The sequence below is a fragment of the Pinus tabuliformis genome, chromosome J (genome assembly GCF_031772625.1).
Source record: "Pinus tabuliformis cultivar Carrire ecotype Pingquan chromosome J, CPIR1, whole genome shotgun sequence".
NCBI lineage: Eukaryota > Viridiplantae > Streptophyta > Pinopsida > Pinales > Pinaceae > Pinus > Pinus tabuliformis.
In genome coordinates this window covers 729,610,028-729,629,907 of record NC_142295.1, presented here as the reverse complement: position 1 = coordinate 729,629,907, position 19,880 = coordinate 729,610,028, and the positions used below count along the sequence as shown (strand labels likewise).

The window sequence follows — 19,880 nt, the reverse complement described above, 5'->3', positions numbered from 1 at the left end:
CGTACCCGTTTCCCCGTTTCGTGCAACTTAGTTCAGTATCCTTTTGAACATAGATTTGTTGTTTATGTTCTAAGTGATACGGATTAATAGATTGATTGAGATGTCTATTCTTGTGATTCAGATGTACATAAGGAGTTCTTTTGGTTTGTCCTTCCTCTATCATGCGTGTGGCAAGATTCCGATTTACTTCAAGTGACGACGTTGTTGAGTTACAGAACCTTCACTTGGGATGTTTAGCATCTGAACTGCAACATCTAAGTGTTCCTTTTCTTCAACTAGCTTGTCTCCTTTCTGAGTTGTGATGTTCACTGAATCAATATTTATTCCTTTCTCTTCAACTTGGACTTATACATTCAACGTTTCCTTCTTGATAAATTGTTGTATCTTATTTTCCAATGACTTTTTGTCCTTCTTAAGCTTCTTAATTTGTGTCAATGGCTTTTCACTATGGTCTTTAAGCCGAGAAACTTCTTCATTTTTGTCAGCGGTGATCTCGTCAACTTCTCTTTGCATATTTTGTAATACTTGTTTACCTTCTTGAAAAATTACATTTGAGATATCTAGTATGTCTTCTAGTATTACTGAATTCAGCTTCAGTGTAACATCTTGTAGCATTATATTTTTCCTTTTGTAAGAAAATATCAAAAACTTCTTCATATTCAAGATGAAGGAACCTAGGGTTTCCATCCAGGGTGAATATAAAATAATGTCACCTTAATCGCTCCATAGGGTTTGAACTGAGAATTGTGATACAAATGTATAATCTCCAATGTTTAATTGTAAATTGGTTATGTCATATTTTTTGTTGTTATAACAATCTAATTTTTCGCTTATATTTGACTCGAGGATCATTAATTGGTTTGCGATTTTAGGTTTTATATAATTTTATCTTTGGCTGGCGAGATAGAGATAGTAACATCTTTCCCTATGAGAGTTCCCTTAATTTTAAATAGCACTTTAGCATAGTTGGGTAAGGTTTCTAAACATCTTTCGTTGCTAGTTTCCATATTTTTGTATTTTTTTAATGGATTCTATATTATTATTATTTTCGGGAAAGTTTATCATTTTGCTTCCTTATACCTTGTAAACTTTCAAAATTATATATATATATATATACATACATATATATATATATATATATATATATATCTCCTTTCCACAATATCTTTAATATTAAATTTCCCTTTAATAAATTATTTTGCACAATGCATATAACTAACTTTTACACTTAGCGCTTGTATTTACATATCAAAGTATTGACTATAATGAATCAGTGACCACAATTTTCAAATCAACATGGGAGGTTTATGACAATTTAGAATGGAACTGTTCTTCGAATCAGAAAAGTCAGAATGGTGGCTAGGGAGATGAGACATCAGTGTTTGGCATTTTCAAAAAAAACAGGCTAATACAACAAAAGTCGGGGAAACATGGCAAGATGAATGGGCGTAATACGACAAAATTGGTGGAGGAATGACTACGACGAAAGATTTGCTTGTACAGGGTGACAAAGCTCTGTGGCAATGGGGCAATTAGTTATTGTGGCAACGTGTGTGGCAACGTACAAGATTCGTAGTCACATATGATACAGTAGCAATCACAATAACTTATAAACATTGACAATAAATTCAAATAGAACATAAAATCATATGCATAAGACAAGCCAAGACAAGAGGACATAAGATGTGGTGCATGTCAGGCACAAACCCCAATGTGGGGAACCCTTTGATCAAATCTTCTTATTATTCTTCAATAGTTCAGCAGAGAGAGTACAAATACAAGTCCAAAACAGATCTGCCAAATCAGCAGTCAAATCAGCCCTAACCAGAAAGTCAATGGTGGTCAAAGCTGCCCCAAAACATCCTCCAAACAACAGTCCAATTCAGCCTTCAAATCAGCTCAAATTCTTTGGTCAAACCCAGTCAAAGGAGAGAGAAAGTCTGCTGTAATTTTCTGCGGTCAAAACAAAAGTCAACCTGAAGTCAATGTTGGTCAAACTGTCCCCAAACACCTCAATTTCTATGCCAATAAATGTGGCCTCCTAAAATCGAACTTTTGGCACAAAAATCAAGGTTAACGTTGGTCTACGCCCTGAAATCTGCAACCTATTTCACCCAAAAAAACTCGGCCTCCTACCACACATGTGAAGTAGAGAGAGAGAGGGCACTGCCACACGTGCGAAGAATAAGAGATGACTCCAATAATGTACGACCCAATCAATAGAGAGAAGAAGATGTGATGAGATGATAACCAAATGAGGAAAAGGTCTTTCTTATTTATACACTTCGTTGAGGGTGAAGAGACGCACCTATTTGGGCTCCATGAGCCTACATTTGATTGGAGCTAACCTTGACAATTTCTCCATAAGAGAAATAAATTCATAATTCCATTTTTGCTTGTCAGAATGAGATGATCTTTATATCAAAATTGTACCTCTCTGAAAGAGGAATCCAATGCAATAATCATCTCCATCATATGAGTTGTCCTAAGGTGGAATTTGGCCCTACTTGCCAATTTTAACACTCCCTCTCAACTAGGTTGAATTCCACCTGCCAATCCATCATCATGCCATTCTGTACCATCACTGCTCTGCTCTGTTGAACCATGAAGTAATAATGAAGAAGTGATCAAGAGTGTATCATACCACTCTCCACTGACTAAAGTCAGTCCTTGATCCCAGATCAAGTTGTTGAACACCATGCATCCTAGTCATAGGGAGTACGGTAGTACACGATGCATTCATCAGTAGTGCTATGGTCCCTAACCAGCTTTTCCCAACTCATTGGCCCGATGAGAGGTACTTCCCATGAGTTTCGGACTCTATGGGTAGGATGTGTGTCCGGGCATCATCAGAAGGTGTGTGAAAATTCTTAAACTGGAATTCCTACTACAACAACTAATGACATTTCTCCTACTTGTTAGATTTACATGAACAAGTTATTTGCATTTTCCTACGGAAAATATTGAAATGCATACACTGCAGCCTTCACTTGATTAATTTATATGCGGGAAAACCAATGCAACAGATCTGAGGGTTTATTATTATTAAGCAGTAGCAAATTATGAATACATCTCTGAATACCTCAAGGTTTATTCAGTTACAGAGAGAGAAATACTGGCAGAAAGATTTGTGAGATTACCTCACACAATCACTGAAAAAAATCCTGGCTCATCCGAACACTGGATGAGGTGCCTCTAGCAGGCCTTGTCCTGCCTCTGCGCAGTCCTCACGCAATCCCTGCGTCAGCCCCTCTAAGCACTGCATCACCCAGCCAGCTGATCTATTTGCTGCCCAAAATCACTGCTCTCAACCTCCCAGCTTTTAAAACTGACTCTGCTGTGAAATTTCGGACTCTCTCTCACCCTCTGCGCTGCTTCTGCATGAGAGTCGCTGGATCACTCTCTACCTCTCTCTGTTGATGATTCTCCAACTGAGAAAATCTCTCTCTTTGGATGCTATCTTTGCCTCTCAACTACAAGAAATTTACTCGATCAAGATTTCCTCCTAAGAACTTCTCAATTCAGAAATTCGATCTCTTGATCTCTCGATGTGTTTTCCAAATGACCCTCAAGCTTCCTTAAATAATCTTCTCATTGACATTCAACGGCCAAGTTTAAAATCTAATCAATGGCTAAGATCATTTTAGCTTGATCCTCGTCTTCTTCTAGAAGTTACACCCACAATTAGATTAATACCCATTAATATTTTTAATTTCCTAAGTTTGGAATTAAGGGCCCATTAAAAAGTATTAATTATTCTAATAAAATTGTTTCCGGGTGGAATTTCTCAAAACACTTTATGGGTTCTTTGAAATACATGTGTCCAATCATCCCTACAAAATTTGAGGCCTAGAGCACATCCGATACTACCCCAAGTCAACACTACCTCTTAGCAAGGAATGTGCTCTAGCAATATATGTTGCTACATATTGCTCTGACTCTGAAGCATCGCCCTCTGCGCTGTTGATGTCTGACATGTTGTTCACCAACTACTACATTATTGTTGCAATTGTTCTGTTGCTAACACTGCCACTGTCAAAACTACATCCGTACTACAGTGTCCTCTCAAGTGTTGCATTTGTGTTGCTGCTAGCATTACCACCGCCAACTGCCACTGCACTACAAACTGTTGCTACTACTCTATCAACAGCAAAAAAACATCCAAAATTACTGAACTAACTGTGTTTAGTATGATACCACGTGAATGTTGGAGCCTGGCTGCTGCTAGTCTCTACACTAACCCTCTGAATCTACTGCACTGTTGCCGACCTCTGCTCTGTGCCATCTACACTGCTACCAACTATGCTCTGCGTTGTTCGGTCTATGGCTCTCTTAGCCACTGCAATTGTCTCCCCAACACTCCTCGGCACGATCTGACACTAGTCCATCCTGCTACTTCTGATCTAGGCTCCCGTAACAAGGAATTGATACGAAAGGTGCGTTCCTCAAGGATCCTGCCCATCTGTATCTCTTTCGAACTACAGCTCCAAATCAACCCACTGCCCTCCTACAGGTATCTCGGTTGTCATGGAGAACTCCTCCTCTTCAATCTTTGTGGGTGCAGCCTTCGGATCGTGCTTCTCATCCTTGTCCTTCTTCTTGAGAGGACACTGAGTAGCATAGTGAGCCATCTCACCACACCTAAAACACTTGATCTTCAAGACGTCCTTCTTACGTCTCCGCTGCTCCTGCTATGCCTTCGATGCAAGGGCTGCATTATCCTCCTACCACACCTAAAACACTTGATCTTCAAGACGTCCTTCTTACGTCTCCGCTGCTCCTGCTATGCCTTCGATGCAAGGGCTGCATTATCCTCCTCCTTGGGCTTTGACCCACTGCTGCTGCTTCCGTCAAGTTTAAGCTTTCATCAGTAAGCTTTGAGGACAAAGCTTTTTGAAGAGGAAGGCAATGTTATGAATAAAATATATATAAAAACAGTAAAAATAATATAAATAATAATAGACATAAACAATGATTAATTAACTAATAATTAATAGTGAAAAGGCATGTCTCTACAGACATGACCGTTCGTGAAAGGGTACTTACCTGGCTATATATACAGGACCCTCACTCTCATTTGTATCATCATTTTTATTCATACATTTAATATATATTCTTGTATCTCTCAATGGAGATCTACATATTCCAAGTCTTCTGGAGTATTTAAACTTGAAGAACGAACTTTGTTTGTTCCAAAGAGTCTCCCCACAAATTGTTAGTGTGAGCTATACTTTGCAAAGTTACTTGAAAGTACAAATCCCCTCAGTGACCACTGAAGAGACTCCGCATACAACATAAATTGCCATCTAAAGCTTCACTCTATCTCCCCTAACTGAGTTAACCTTGACCAAGTCAATATCAAATTATGCTGTCAAGTGTCCTCCCCAATACCCCCACTTTCAGCTAAACTTCAATAATTCAGTAAATATGAAACTCCTTTTTGTTGTTCAAGACCAAATATAGAAAGGTAAAATATATTAGATGATATCAGATAATATCAAATGCTTTTTCCTTAGTGAGGACCAAAGACAAATAGGTAAAAAGCATTAGATTATGTCACTTTATTGCATTCCACACTTCGAAGAACAAAAACAACATTTACAAAACAAGATCAAAAAATACAAGTAGTAGTTTCTGTAAGTCCAAAACACATAAGCCTGGGCATGAATTGAAGGTTCCTACCAAATGTTTCCCAATACAGAATACTGGTGCAGCATGCAAATCAATTTATAAAATAGCAAAAATTACCAATGAGGGCATCCCGGACAAGTTTTGTTGCTGCATTTCCGTCAGCGCCATAAAATTTTGTATAGCGTCTGCCATTAGATAAGCAAATAAAGTGAATCTTGCAAGATATTTTAGAGGAACTTTTTCCCGTATGCTTCCTTCAATAGTATCCAAGACATTCATCTGCTTACCTTTTATATGATTTTCCACTAGGAAAGCTGACTTCAGGATTGTCCCATGCTAATGCAAATGTAACAATGTTTTCTCCATGAGGTGGAACTACTACCGAAGCTGCAACAGCAGCACCAATTGAAGTGCCCTGTTCTGAAGGAGGTGAAGGTGTGCCACAAGTATTTTCATCAAAAGACCCATGCTGAAATTAGAAAAATAAGCTGTAAGTTCAACTTCTAAATTATGCTATTTCATTACAATTCCTTTATAAGAATGTATATGTTCTCAGGTAAGTTCCCTGTTTACTTGACAGAACTTGAAAACCCGGAGAACTATTGGCCATGCACAACAGGTAGCTGAAAAAACTTGACATAATGCTTAACATGTGTTTATGCCACTTTATATATCTGAGAATTCTGAAAGCATTCCATTAAACATATGACACATTTTAAAAATTTAGAACCAAAAACTCATTTAAAGGAAAATTATAGAGATATATATCGGGAATTAACATAGGAATGTTGACCCTAGACAGAGATGCATGAAGCTTTATATCAAATCTACAAAATGATCAAATATCCTTCCCCATTTATTGGAAGTAAACCATTATAGTTGTGGATAACACAAAACCTAAGTTACACAAATATGGATGTGGATACAGATACAAGTATTGTATCTAATACAGATACTGTTTCTAGTGCACATAAAAAGAGAGTTCTCATGATATTAGCAGACATGATATGTGAAGATCATCATCACTCAAAATCTTCCTTAATGAAACCTCCCAAGGAGTGGCAAGATTGATCAGTTAGGAAGTATCTATGTCACTTGTTAACAATGCATTGGACCTTATAAATCCTACTGTTAGCCTACAATTCACTATTCATGGATATCATTCCAGGTGAGCTCATTGTTACAGAGTTCACCATTCAGCATCAATGGTTTGTGAGTACATTATGGGGTGGATTAGTTGGTTCACTGACAGAGCAACAACAGTTCATTGACTTTCAGACTTGGCACATGGTTGCATGCATTTACTATTTCGGGATAGATGGTTGGACAGAGTTCAAAAGGGTTATTTTCACACAAGTGCATGCTGAAGATATATTAAAAGTACATGTGGACAGGTGAGGCCATCAAAGCAGGTGCCCCAAACTTACAGATGCCGTGTAGAATCCAGAGTACATATTGGAGATTGAAGACCCTAGGAGGTGTGATCAACGTGAATTTGCAATGTCATTTTTTGCATGATCTAATCATATGTTTGGACACCCTTTGTGGAAATATACACAGAATTCATTTTTTAGCCAAATCTGAAAAGTTGCCTTTTTTAGCAGTTTTTAGAGGGTGATCCGATCAGTGTTGCGAATATCGCGATTCCTTTGCCCAAACAATTTAATCGTCGATGTTTTCGGCGATTTTTTTATTTTCAAAAAATTGCGGAAAAATCGCAATCGGATGTGAAAAAATCGTGGGTGCTCCGAGCAGTGGGTTTTTAAAGCGATTTTTGGGTTTTTGTTTGTCATTTTTTGCAGACAGCGGGCTTGTTTGAGAGCTGAGGAGGAGAGGAAGTCGACTACAAGGGCAGAGGAGGAGAAAAACGAAAGATTTTAGCATCCCAAGCAAGACAAATTCGAGATTGGAACAAATTTCTTCAGCAAAGCGTGGTTTCTAGGCATGGGCACCAAATTTAGCCTTTTTTTTTTTCTTGTTTTTGCTTGGATTTCTATAACCCACTGATTATCAATAATTTTTGAGTGGCTTTGATTGTGTTCTTTTTCTCATTTTTGTTGCATAGAGTGGAGAGGGTTCATTTTGGACAAAATGCAAAAACTTGATTGTTAGATTTATTAGTTTCATTTCTTCTTGTGCTCTATTTTTTTGCATCATTTTTGTTTGGGTTTGAATGTGCATTTTTTCTATTACTGTTGCTTTGAGTTGAGGTTTTTTTGGTCAAAAATTCCATGTGTTGTATGTAAATTTTATTTTTTATTTTTTTAACTTGCAATTCTTCTTGTGCCCTAGGTTCAATTTCAAACTTCATCTTACATTAAAACTCAAGAGTTCAACCAAGTTACAAACATGCCAAGGAAATTGAACCCTTTGTGGGAATTTGGTGAATTTGATGGAGGGTTTGACAGATCAAACTTGTCTTGCAAGTTGTGTGGGCATCATATGACGGGGGGGTGTATAGATTGAAGTATCACCTTGCACGAATCCCTGGACATGAGGTAGGGCCTTGCACCAATACAAATCCAAAAATTATTCGAAGAGCCCTCAAATCATTGGAAGAAATAGAACAAACCAAACAGTCCAAGTCAGCGATGAGGACTCAACTAGCAGGGAATAGAGTGTTAGGAGGTGAATATGAGAGTGGCACTGATTCTACTTCAGCATCAATATCTACAACCAACCTTGTTGCTGCCTCATCATATTTTGTTCCTAGAACCACGGCTTGTTCACAACCATCTATCTCTTCAATACTTAAAGAAAAGGAGAAAGAAAAAACTGACAAGTTGTTGGGCAAGTTTCTTCTTTGGAGTGATATTCCTTTCAGCTTTGCAAGGAATAATCCATTTTTCCAGCTTGCTGTTGATGCTATTGCAATTGTTGACCCAGGGTACAAAGTCCCTTCTTATGATGACTTTAGAGGTTACATTCTTCAAGATGAAAAAGTTGACTGCACCAAAAAATTGGAGGATTTTAGGGCATCATGGCAACACACAGGATGCACTGTGATGTCAGATGGTTGAACCAATCAAAAGGGGAGAAGCCTTATAAACTTCTTGGTTAATTGTCCCAAGGGGACAATGTTTATGAAATCTGTTGATGCATCTACACATATCAAAGATGCAAAATTATTATGTGATTTGTTGGATGTGTTTATTTTGGAGGTAGGTCTAGAACATGTTGTCCAAGTCATAACAGACAATGCTGCAAATTATGTTGCTACTGGAAAGATGCTTATGGAGAGACATCCTACTTTATTTTGGATACCTTGGGCTGCACATTGCATTGATTTGATGCTGGAGGACATAAGAAAAATTCCAATTGTCACAGATATTGTTGACTCATCAAAAAACATTACAAAATTTATATATAATTATGCATTTGTGCTTCATTTGATGAGAACATTCACCAACAACAAGGAGTTGGTGCGCCCCGCCATTATACAGTTTGCCACCAGTTTCATATCTCTTCAATCCCTCTTGAACTCTATGTGGGATGTGAAGAGAATGTTTCTTTCAAATCAGTGACATGCTTTGGCATTTAGCCGCAAACCAGAGGAAGAGGCCATATGCAAATTAGTTTCATACTTCTAGGCAGGAGTGCAGGAAGTGTGCAGCATTACTGAACCTTTGGTAAAGGTTCTTCGATTAGTTGATGGTGACAAGCTCGCAATGGCCTACTTGTATGAGGCCATGGACAAGGCCAAAGAATCCATTCGGACTTACTATGATGATAAGGGAGATGAGGGGTTTCAGAAACAACTCCTCCTATGGGCAGTGATTGATGAACGATGAAACAACACACTCCATCGTCCCATTCATGGTGTAGAGATCTACCTGAACCCCGCATTTGCTTACCCCTGTGGGTTCTTATTTGATGTTGATGTCATGGATGGATTCTTCACTTGTGTTCAGAGGATGGTGCGTGGCACATTTAGCTTTGAAATGGCAGTGGTTGATAGGAAGACTAAAATGGCAAAGTATTTTTTAGTTTGTTTCAAATTTCATTGTCTCTTCAGTACCTGGCGGACAGCATGTCAAACATCAGCAGTGCAGAGGCCGATGTTATGAAGTCAGGGTGATGCTTCAGTGGGAGGCATTGCTAGAGCACATTCTTCGCTAAGAGGGAGTGTTGATTTCTGGTAGCATCATATGTGCTCTAAGTCTCAAATTTTGCAGGGAGGCTTGGGCACATGTATTCCAAAGAACCCAGAAAAAGTTTTGGGAAATTCCACCTGGAAACAGTTTTATTAAAATAATTAATTATTTTTAATGGGACCCTAAGTCTAAGCTTAGAAAATTAACATAATTAATGGATATTAATCTAACTGTGGGTGTAACTTCTAGAAGAAGACGAGGATCAAGCAGAAATGATCTTAACCATTGATTAGCTTCTAATCTGGGTCGTTGAATGTCAACGAGAAGATTATTTAAGGAAGCTTGAGGGCCATTTGGAAGATACACAGAGAATTGATCAGTTAGATCGAATTGTTGAAGCGAGAGGCAACGCAATGATTTGTAGTGATCATGCAGAGAGGGGCATAGAGAGTTTTGGCTAGAAGATCTTCTCCGAAGCAAAGAATACTCAGCAGAGAGGCAGAGAGATACAGAGGAGGCAGCGTAGAGGCCAGAGAGGGTGACGCAGAGATAGGAAGGGCTCATGCAGGACCCACTCAGAGCAACATAGGAGCCTTCCACATAGAGGTCCGAATTCGCTGGAGAGTTGGACGTTCTGAGCCGAGAGGGCCAGAATCAGCTCCAAATAGCAAATTGATTCCCAGCAAAGGTGACGTAGTGCCTTAGAGGCTGACAGAGGCCCATGCAGGGGCAGCGCAGAAGTAGCCGAGGAGTCATTGGTTCAGCGACCGGATTAGCCGAATATGCTGTCTAGAGTGAGGTAATCGCACTAATTTCTTCTGCCGAGTGATATTCTTTGTATTGGATTGCCAACGATGCATCAAGAGGTTGTATTCAAAAATAATTTCTGCTTAATAATAAAAACCCTCAAATCTGTTGCACCGGTTTTCCTGCATTGGGTTTTTCCGGGGACATTTCTCCAAAAACAACTGTGGCATTTGTGTTGTATCTTTCTCTATTGTTCAGTTTCTTGTTTCGGCATATTATTTAAATGGCGTAGACTACAGTGCATGTATTTCGATGTTTGCCGTAGGAAACTACAAATAACTTGTTCATCTAACAAGTAGGAGAAATATCATTAGTTTCTGCAGTAGGGATTTCCAGGTTTGAGGAATTTTCACAACCATATGTATATATTTATGCTGTCACTCATAAAGAGGGTGAACCACTGAACACTTCGGACCAGCTCTTTTTGGATCAGCTCATTTTCATGAACAATGTGAAAATTGTCACTTTTTCTACTCTCAGGGAGTCTTTTGCCTCTCCTGTTCTAGATGGTCACAGAAAATCTATCTGAAGGTTCTTTCAAGAATGCATACTTTCAACTATGCATCAGCAAAATGTAATTTGAGTCATTATGTCAATGAAGAAAGTTAAGATTTTTTTCCAAGAGGAAAAAACTCTAACTGCAATTTAACTAACAAACAGCAATTCAAAAGCAGCATCCCCTTCTCCCAATTACAGATAGATTGTACAATGTATTTTCTTCTCTTAAACATTAAAATATTTATAAAGAAAGACATTTGAAAGATGAGATAACAGGGAAACGCATTAAACATTGTTATTACTATCTGACCTCTTTAATTTGAGACCACATGTCTCTAGCTGAGAACTTGGAGTTGCTTCCTGAAATTGAAAAGCAGGGGCATACAGACACACTAACATCACTTGTTTGCTGGGATGCTATAGCAAATGTCACTGGAGGAAGATCTTTTGCTGTCCTATAACCATAAACACCGAAGAACGAAACTAGATAAGGAATCATTATAGAGATGATCCCCTCAAGAAAAGATTAGCTAGGATTGTCCCAGAACCAAGAGCAGTCTTACCCTATGTAAGTACAAAGTACAACAATAAGCAGTTAAAGGTTGGAAACATGCCTGTGATGAAGAAGCGCTCCTTGCACTCCATCTTCCGTCCTGATAATTAATTAGATCCTTAGATATTTCACATGAAAAAAGAGAATATCTGGAAAAACTAACAATACAGAATGACAGGCTGCTAAAGAAAATGACAATCAAATTTAATCAGGAGAAAAAGATTTTGATTACAAGAAGTAGCATCTCACATCATTGAAGAATTGACATGACCACCAGAAAACTCTGACTTTCCACCAATTGAATTCTGTGCATAATGGACACCAAGTGTTAAAATAGTTTCAAAGGCTCAGAAAAATAGTTTGAATAAAGGAGTATGATGCATATATTAGTTGTTTGTCCCTTGAAAGCTCCAATTCAACAGAAAATTGGACCAGCTTGACATTGTGCCTCTATGTATCAATTTCCACGGGGTTAGTATATTTGCTAATAGTCAATACTAATATTAACAAGCATGGACTAACATATAAATTCCAAATCCCTTTTAGTTCTTCACAATCATTGAAATGGACCAAGATGTCTCCCAATTCTACCATCATAGTGGAGTTCTGCAAGAATCATAACTCCAAATGCATTTTGCAGAAAATAACCATATCTTTGTGTGGCCTCAAAGCTATCCTGCATGGCAGAATTGCTTGTGCCATAACATAGTATAAAATAATTTTATTAAATGACCAAAGAGTAGGTCAATGGGACCCAAAAGTACAACTACTAATATATTGTCAGAGTGGCAATGCTGCTCATGAAAACTAGAAGAATAAGGATAAAAGACAAATGAGTCTGAAAGTATAAAGATATAGCAAAATGAGAAGAAACCACTCATCATTAGGTAGAAACGTAGAAGGAGAGGAAGATCAAACATTAATTGCTGCATCAACCACCATGGAAATAGACGATGAAGATAAAGCATTTGCTTCTGCATCAACGACTTGCAAGGTGCCTATGCACTGCCTATAAAATGTCATTAGAGTGTTACCTGAGGCCAAGAGGGTTTGGTTTGGGTGATCCTAGGAGAAAGTCAAATAGTGAATAGAAGTTCTCCCAACACTAGAGGCTGCTGAAAAGAAACTAGTGATGGAAGTTTGGGCATGCAATAAGGGTTGGTTGGTTGATCCACGTTGAACCTTAGTACTCCTCTATGGCTTCATGGAAATAATTCTACCAGGAAACAAGCAAAAGGAAGTGTGAGGCCATAGCGCTCTAGTACCGTGTGTATCCAAGATAGGGGCCTTTGGATGGCGGTTTTTACCACCTGTAGTTGAAATAGGCAAGAAGAAAAACGTAATTTGTCTTATAGAGTCCAGCATATATGAACCTCATAAGATCATTGATATATGTGCAATCACATCATGAATGAAGAGAGCCAAGCACCTCTAATCCGAGCAGCAAAACAAGGGAGCATGAGAGTCCTCGTGAGCCTTAGTACAAACAATGAATTATCCGGCTAATATCATAATAAAGGAGACATCTGAAAACAAGATGCTCCTCCAACTCAAACTCTTGTAGATAGCACAACTGATAGATAATTTCCATCTGTGAGATGTGATAATTTCATTTGATTTAGAGTTGCTCGGAGAAAACTGTAAATTGGCCAAGCGAAATCCAATGCCATCACATAGCTACAAGAATTGATCGCAATACAACATCATCTTAGGATTGAGACTGGAGGGGCAATTCAAGAAACTTAGATGTACGACCAATATTGTCATTTTCTAACAAACCTATTTATCTCCCATTTAGGAGGTAGGAGATGACTAGAAGCAAAGAAGCTAAAAGTCCTCCAAAAACCAACACCTTCATTAGCCTTAGGGATGCATTGAGGCAATCTCATTAGATGAACAAAGGGCCAAATAGGAGCATCTCTACTACCCTATAGTTGAATCACCAAGGGTGCAAATCCTCTAGTGAAAGAAGACTAGTCTTAAAATGCTCTTGAAGCACAATGGATGAGAACCAAACTTTGCCTAGGCAATGGCTCGAGGGATATTTTGTTTACATCAAGGCGGGATATTAGACTCTTTCAACACAAGGCTAATTACGTCGTAATAAGATAGCTCTTAATCATGATAATTAGTTTTTTGAAGTACTCCCAGAGTGTTTACACTATGTTTGGGGTGTTTAAGGAGATTTCAGATACATGGTATATATTTTGCTCTTGGATGATCCGAGATGGATTGGCATTGTAAGTCTGTAATATCCCCATTTCAGTTTTCTCTATATTATAGCCAGGATGGATTTCCATAGCACAGGATGGCCACGTCAGGGAAGCAGGATTATGTCATTATGGGCCCTGGGGATGTTTTAAGGAGTTTTACGTGGTTCGACGATGTCCTCTTGGCGTTTTCCACCATCATGGGTAGTTTTGTACAGTTGCTTTTGGTTATACTGAATTATTATTATTTATGTTATCATTGAGCATAACTCAATTAATTACGCTTAATACGGCATTCCGAGAGGAATATCTAATGGAACACCTTGGTGTAATAGCTCATTGGAACTGGAACGAGAACATCTACAGGATGGGATGTTGAGAAGTAACCTCTAGTAGCTAGAGAATGTATGGTTACAATTTTCCACAAATTAAATTGACTTTAATTAGTCACGAAATTAATTAAAAGAAAGGGAATATGACTAATTGAGGAGAAAAGAAAAAAGTAACTTCTAGAAGGATAATAAAGTAAAAATACTTCTAGAAGATTGGAGAGCTATCTATTGGGCCTTTAAAAGGAGGGGGAGATCATTTTGGGACAACCTGGTTTATGGATTATTTGCTATAGTGTGGTTGGAGAACGAAGTTCCTAGCTTCTGCAAGCCCAGGGACAGAAACCCTTGGGCTTCCATTATGAGTGTGTTGGACGAAAACCCAACAATCTTTGAGCAGATTTCATCCGTGAGATGAAATCTCACGGTGCTTCAGTGGCGTTTTGGAGAGAAGATCTGCAGCAGCATATTTATGCATCAAGGCGGGGATCACACAGATCTCCAATTTGGGCAATATTTCCAGTTACAATTCAGAGGTTGCATCAAAATGGAGTAGATTAATTAGGAGGCTATTTACTTATCCAAGCCATTTTCTGGCGCTGAGTTGGGCAGAGCTTCGAACCAGCTGGTCAATTGGGCCACTCCCACTTATGGGGGTCAATTTCACTACCTAGAATCAGCGCAAACCATTTCTAGGTTTTTTGGGTTTGGGGAGAGGAGCCCATGGTAAAATTTTCTGAATTTTCTGGGTAGTTTTTCAGAGCAAAAAACCTTGTTCCATTCATCAGCCAACAACAGTTTATTTACTGGATCACTTGCTATAGCATTCAAATATTTCTGCCACTTGAAACAACATTTCATTTTTGGGTTTTTCTTAGCTTGGCAAGCCCAAGTTCTACCATTCTATCTCTAATGTACTCATTTTCCATGGTTAATAAAATTCTTCAACGATTTTGCTTCTTATTTCCAGTGTAAAAATTACATCTAGTTATTTTGTAGTTGTTTCCCAGTTGTGTTGAGTTTCATCTCTGCATATTTACTGTGCTTTTCAAGTAGGAATATTACAGCGGTATCAGAGTTGTGCATCCCACCAACCTGAGGGTTCTTGTCAAAAGATCAGATTTTTTTTATTTGCACGCATTATTGGATCTAGTTATTTTTCTCTACATTATAATTGAAGGGCCATGCCCAGATTATTATCTTCAACAAGGTTGCATATCAAGTGTTCGATAAAACTCCTCAAAGAGAAATTTAACTAATTTAACAAATTATTTTATTTTTTTCAAAAGCTCATCATTTCTCTCTAAGTCATGGTCAACTTAATAGAAATCAAGAGCGAACATCATTCATCCTTATCTTTGTGGGGTGAAGGTTTATTTGGTGGGTAAAATTATTGTTAACACAAGGCCGATTTAATTCTCACACATTCAAAGGTCGAGTATGATTTAAGTAAGCGAGGAGGTCGTGTTCCTAGTTTATTTGGGTAGGCTTTCTTCGGCATATTTATCATTGCAAAAAAGCGGGTTTCCCATTATTTCTCAAGGAATCGAGGCAAATTTGGGGAGAGAATGACCAGCCACAAGGGATGTCGAATTGTACAACTCACATAAAATTATTGAAGGCTAAATAGCATATTTAAAGAAAATTTAGTCAATGTTCCTTTCACCAAGGAATAATTTGAATTTATCAAGGGTCGATTTAAGCTCCATGAGATCTAGTTATCTAAGGTCGAGTTTCTTATATCTTTGCAGGCCAAAGACTTTTATGACAGAGCTAGAAAATCAAGGGTTGAAATTATTACTACAATCGTAGGTTGAATTCACTATGGTGATCATTTGTGGTATACTCCAACTCAAGGACCAAATTCCTCTACATAATTTCCAGTATTTGGTGACCAAAGGCTATCATTAAGAGGGTCGAGTTATTCTTAAGAGGAGGTTGTATATGTAATGTTCCAAACTTAAACAAACAGTGATATACAAAAGCAAATGTAATTCATTAAACAAACAAAAAAAATGCTCAATACATAATAGAAATGAGAACCAGCTGAGCCATTTTATTAATGGAGTGGAGCAAGTACAATAGTGCGGAAAATGCACCTGGGCTTGCCTCAAGGGAAAGCTTGACAGAACCTAGGTGTCAAATAATAATCTCAATGCTAGAAAGAACTGCTCCTCTAATGCTCTACGTTTTCTCCTAGTAACTACCACTATTGGCTGGAAAGGAGCTGCAAGAAACGTCGCCTCTGGTGCTTAGAAAGTGATGAAACTTCAGCCACAAACTCCTTGGCCAAAACCCACAAAAATCCAAAAATGGTTTGGCCCGATTTGGACTTCCCAAAATTGACCCCCGAAGGCACTGTGAAATCTCGATATTTCTACACTGTCTGTTGCAAAGATAAAGCTAGAAATTCCACCTCCGATGCTCAGAAAATTCTGAAACTTTATATTTGGGATCCTTGTCAAAAACCCAGAAAAACACAGAAATGGTTTGGTCGTATTTTGACCTCCCAAATTCGACCTCTTCTATGGCCCATGCCCTCCAAACAGCGCTAGAAATACGGCTTGCAAGGAATGACCACTAATTCCTCCTCCAAGCTCTGAAATAGAAGCAAACATCACTCCAAATATCTCTTCTAACTTCCACGGCAAAGCTCAGCCTCAAGGACTGATACTTTACCCACCAAATGAGCTCCCACACATTGCCTCTGTGCTGGCCTAGGTAGTGCGAAAGTCACACTGCCAACCCAGAAGCTCAATCAACTCCCAAACTCTCCCAGATGTTGACAACCCTCCCTAACCTCCTCTCCAAGAATTCTCACATCAAATCTCCACTGCTAAGCACCACCAATGAACTCGACCTCCTCTCCACTGTGTCCCCTAGTAATATGCACAACCTGGAAGGGAATGCTACTGCTGGGAATCACAATGTGATCCTCCTCCTGAAGAAAAGAAGAAAACATTCCTAGGGTGGCACTCGAAGTCCCCCGAAAAAAGGGTGGGCTATTCACCTGAAGAACTCGTGCTAAACAACCAGTGACTGTTAAAATTGGCAACTAGGGCCAAACTCCATGTGGGTCATCTTATTTATGGCAGCTGATATTTTTCTTGGATCCCTCTCATGGAGAGGTGTAGCATTGATCTAAAGATCATCCGATTCTGATAAGTATTCATGGAGTTATGAATTTATTTGTGTTACAAGATAATTCTTCAAGGTTGGCCAGCAACTAAATAACACCCACATGTGCTCAACGTTTTAGTATAAAAGGAGATGACATGAGGGTCATTACACACACTTCACTCTTGATTTCTCTCCACTTGTTTTGGGTTTTAGTGGAAGAGAGTTCAAGGAGTGGAAGCCCTAGACGTTGAAGGAAAGGAGGTTGCCCTAGCCACAGCAAAGAAGACAGGCCAGCGAATCTATGGAAAGGATCTACATTGACCTAAAGGAGCTCATGGAAGAAGTGTAACGTAGCTATGGAGGAGGTCTTAACAAGCCCTAGCCGCAATCCTAAAGCAGCCCTAACGTTGTCCTAAATCTGCCCCAACCACAGGTTTGCCCAGCCCTAACTGCAAGTCTGTTCAAGCCCTAGACGCAGGTCTATTGAGGTGTCTTGGCTGCAAGAAAGGGCAGTGTATGATGCTACAAGAAGAGGCCAAGGCAGCGAGGGAGTTAAGGTCTGGTTCAAGGCTAACCGAGTTGTTGTTAGAGGGTCAAGGAGCTGAGCTTGGAGGCCGAGTTGAAGAAGGGTGATCACAGGTCTATTTGGGGCAACGAAAAGGTAAGGGAAGCTTGTCTTGAGTGGGCTATAGGTGACAGCGTGGGAATGTGGTAGGCCGCAGTCCTAACCACCTCAAAACAGGGACAACGTGGAGAGGTTGAGGGCTCAAACATGCCCAAAACAGCAACGTGCTAGGGGAGGTGTCTCATGAGGGTGTGCCGCAGTTTTCCAGAGGGTTGTTCAAGGACTGTGTGAGGAGTTTAGGGCTGCCCTAGTGCCCTAACCAGAACAATCACGAACAACAATATATAAACTGTTTGGAGCAGCGTTTGTATGGTGTGTTGGCAGCTAGATACATGGGACAGCAAGGTCACTTGGTGGAGAAAGCAAATGGGACAGCAAGGCTATGATACTTGGTGGAGAAAGCAATAGGACAGCAAGCTATGACATGGTACAGCAAGGCTACAATGGGACAGAAGCATTAGCATGGTTGCAAACTCATTAGGACAACAACACGGTACAACATGGTAAATGGGACTTATTATGAGAGGACTGATAGCTATCTGATGAAGCTGAGATTCACTAGGAGTGAAGTCGATCCAAACCATTACTTGAAGGTTGTGGATGATAGACCTCTCATACTGGCACCTTATGAGCACGACCTCTTTCTGACAGGTGCATACCCTCTTGTTTGCAAAAGTAAGAGGGAGTTGGATTCCAGATTTGGAATGGTAAGCTGCAAGCCCGTGACTACCTCGATGGATCTTAACTTCAGAAGTTATGTGGTAGGGATGACGGCCTTGTTTTGGGAAATTCCTTTGAGTTTCATAAACTCATTTGCATTAATGTTCTTGGTGAACTTCCATCCAGATATATGTTTTGCAGTTAGCATGATGAGCTCATATATGGTTGAGCCTCACTAAATCTGTGCTAAGAAACTTCTGAGATATCTTTGGGGCACAATCTCTCATGGATTGAGATACACTGCCGAAAATATGAAGCTGCATGATTATTCGAATGCTGACTAGGCAGGCAGTGTGAAGGATCGCAAGAGAACTTCTGGGTGCTGACTCTCCTTGGGTTCTGCTCGATATCCTAGTTGAGCAGGAAGCAGAAGTCGGTTGCTATAAGCACCGCTAAGACTGAATTCATAACTACGAGTATGACCTTGTGTGAAGCTGCCTAGTTGCGGAAGCTCTTCAGTGAGTTGTTTGTACACATGATGGATACCATCGTGATCTTTTGTGTCAACCAGAGGGGGATTTGATTATTGAGCAATCTCGTATTCTATGATTGCTCCAACATATATATTATAGACATCAGATACTACCTTATCTGGGATATGGTACATCGATGAGCGAGGAGGCTCCATCGCATTGAGATTGATGTACAGGTCGCAAGCATTCTATCAAAGCCCCGGGGAAAGGTCAAATTTGTGACTTTCCCGAACAACTTGCAGTCGTTGTGAGACCCTCTTATGAGGATCCTGCACAATGCATGCATTGAGCTCTCGGAGCTACGGGGGGCTTCGGTACTTCTTGGAACAACAAGAGACCATAGGGTGAATCACCCTCCCCAAATGGCACATTGTGTACAGAGTGAATGGTTCAGCCTTACAGACATCAGATACTACCTTATCTGGGATATGGTACATCGATGAGTGAGGAGGCTCCATCGCATTGAGACTGATGTACAGGTCGCAAACATTCTATCAAAGCCCCGGGGAAAGATCAAATTTGTGACTTTCCCGAACAACTTGCAGTCGTTGTGAGACCCTCTTATGAGGATCCTGCATGATGCATGCATTGAGCTCTCGGAGCTCCAGGGGGCTTCGCTACTTCTTGGAACAACAAGAGACCATAGGGTGAATCACCCTCCCCAAATGGCACGTTGTGTACAGAGTGAATGGTTCAGCCTTCCCCTGTGATACCCCGTGGCGACTTATGGACAAGATAAGTGGTTCTCCTGTCGACGCATCCTACCCATGCAGTCTGGGACTCATGGGAAGTACCTCTCATCTGGCTAATGAGCAGGGAA

At 39.7% G+C, this 19,880-nt stretch overlaps 1 protein-coding gene across 2 annotated transcripts in view; it reads right to left on the bottom strand.

Moving 5' to 3' along the window:
* LOC149228808 (uncharacterized) overlaps nucleotides 1-19,880 on the bottom strand; it is a 235,008-nt gene that overhangs the window by 56,022 nt on the left and 159,106 nt on the right. For both annotated transcript variants that reach the window (XM_089378372.1, XM_089378373.1), the window contains exons 12-16: nucleotides 11,833-11,888; nucleotides 11,645-11,683; nucleotides 11,341-11,485; nucleotides 5,919-6,100; nucleotides 5,749-5,816 (exon numbers count right to left, since the gene is read on the bottom strand). In XM_089378372.1, the coding sequence (XP_089234498.1) occupies nucleotides 5,749-5,816; nucleotides 5,919-6,100; nucleotides 11,341-11,485; nucleotides 11,645-11,683; nucleotides 11,833-11,888 (490 nt within the window). The remainder of the gene's footprint in view (nucleotides 1-5,748; nucleotides 5,817-5,918; nucleotides 6,101-11,340; nucleotides 11,486-11,644; nucleotides 11,684-11,832; nucleotides 11,889-19,880) is intronic.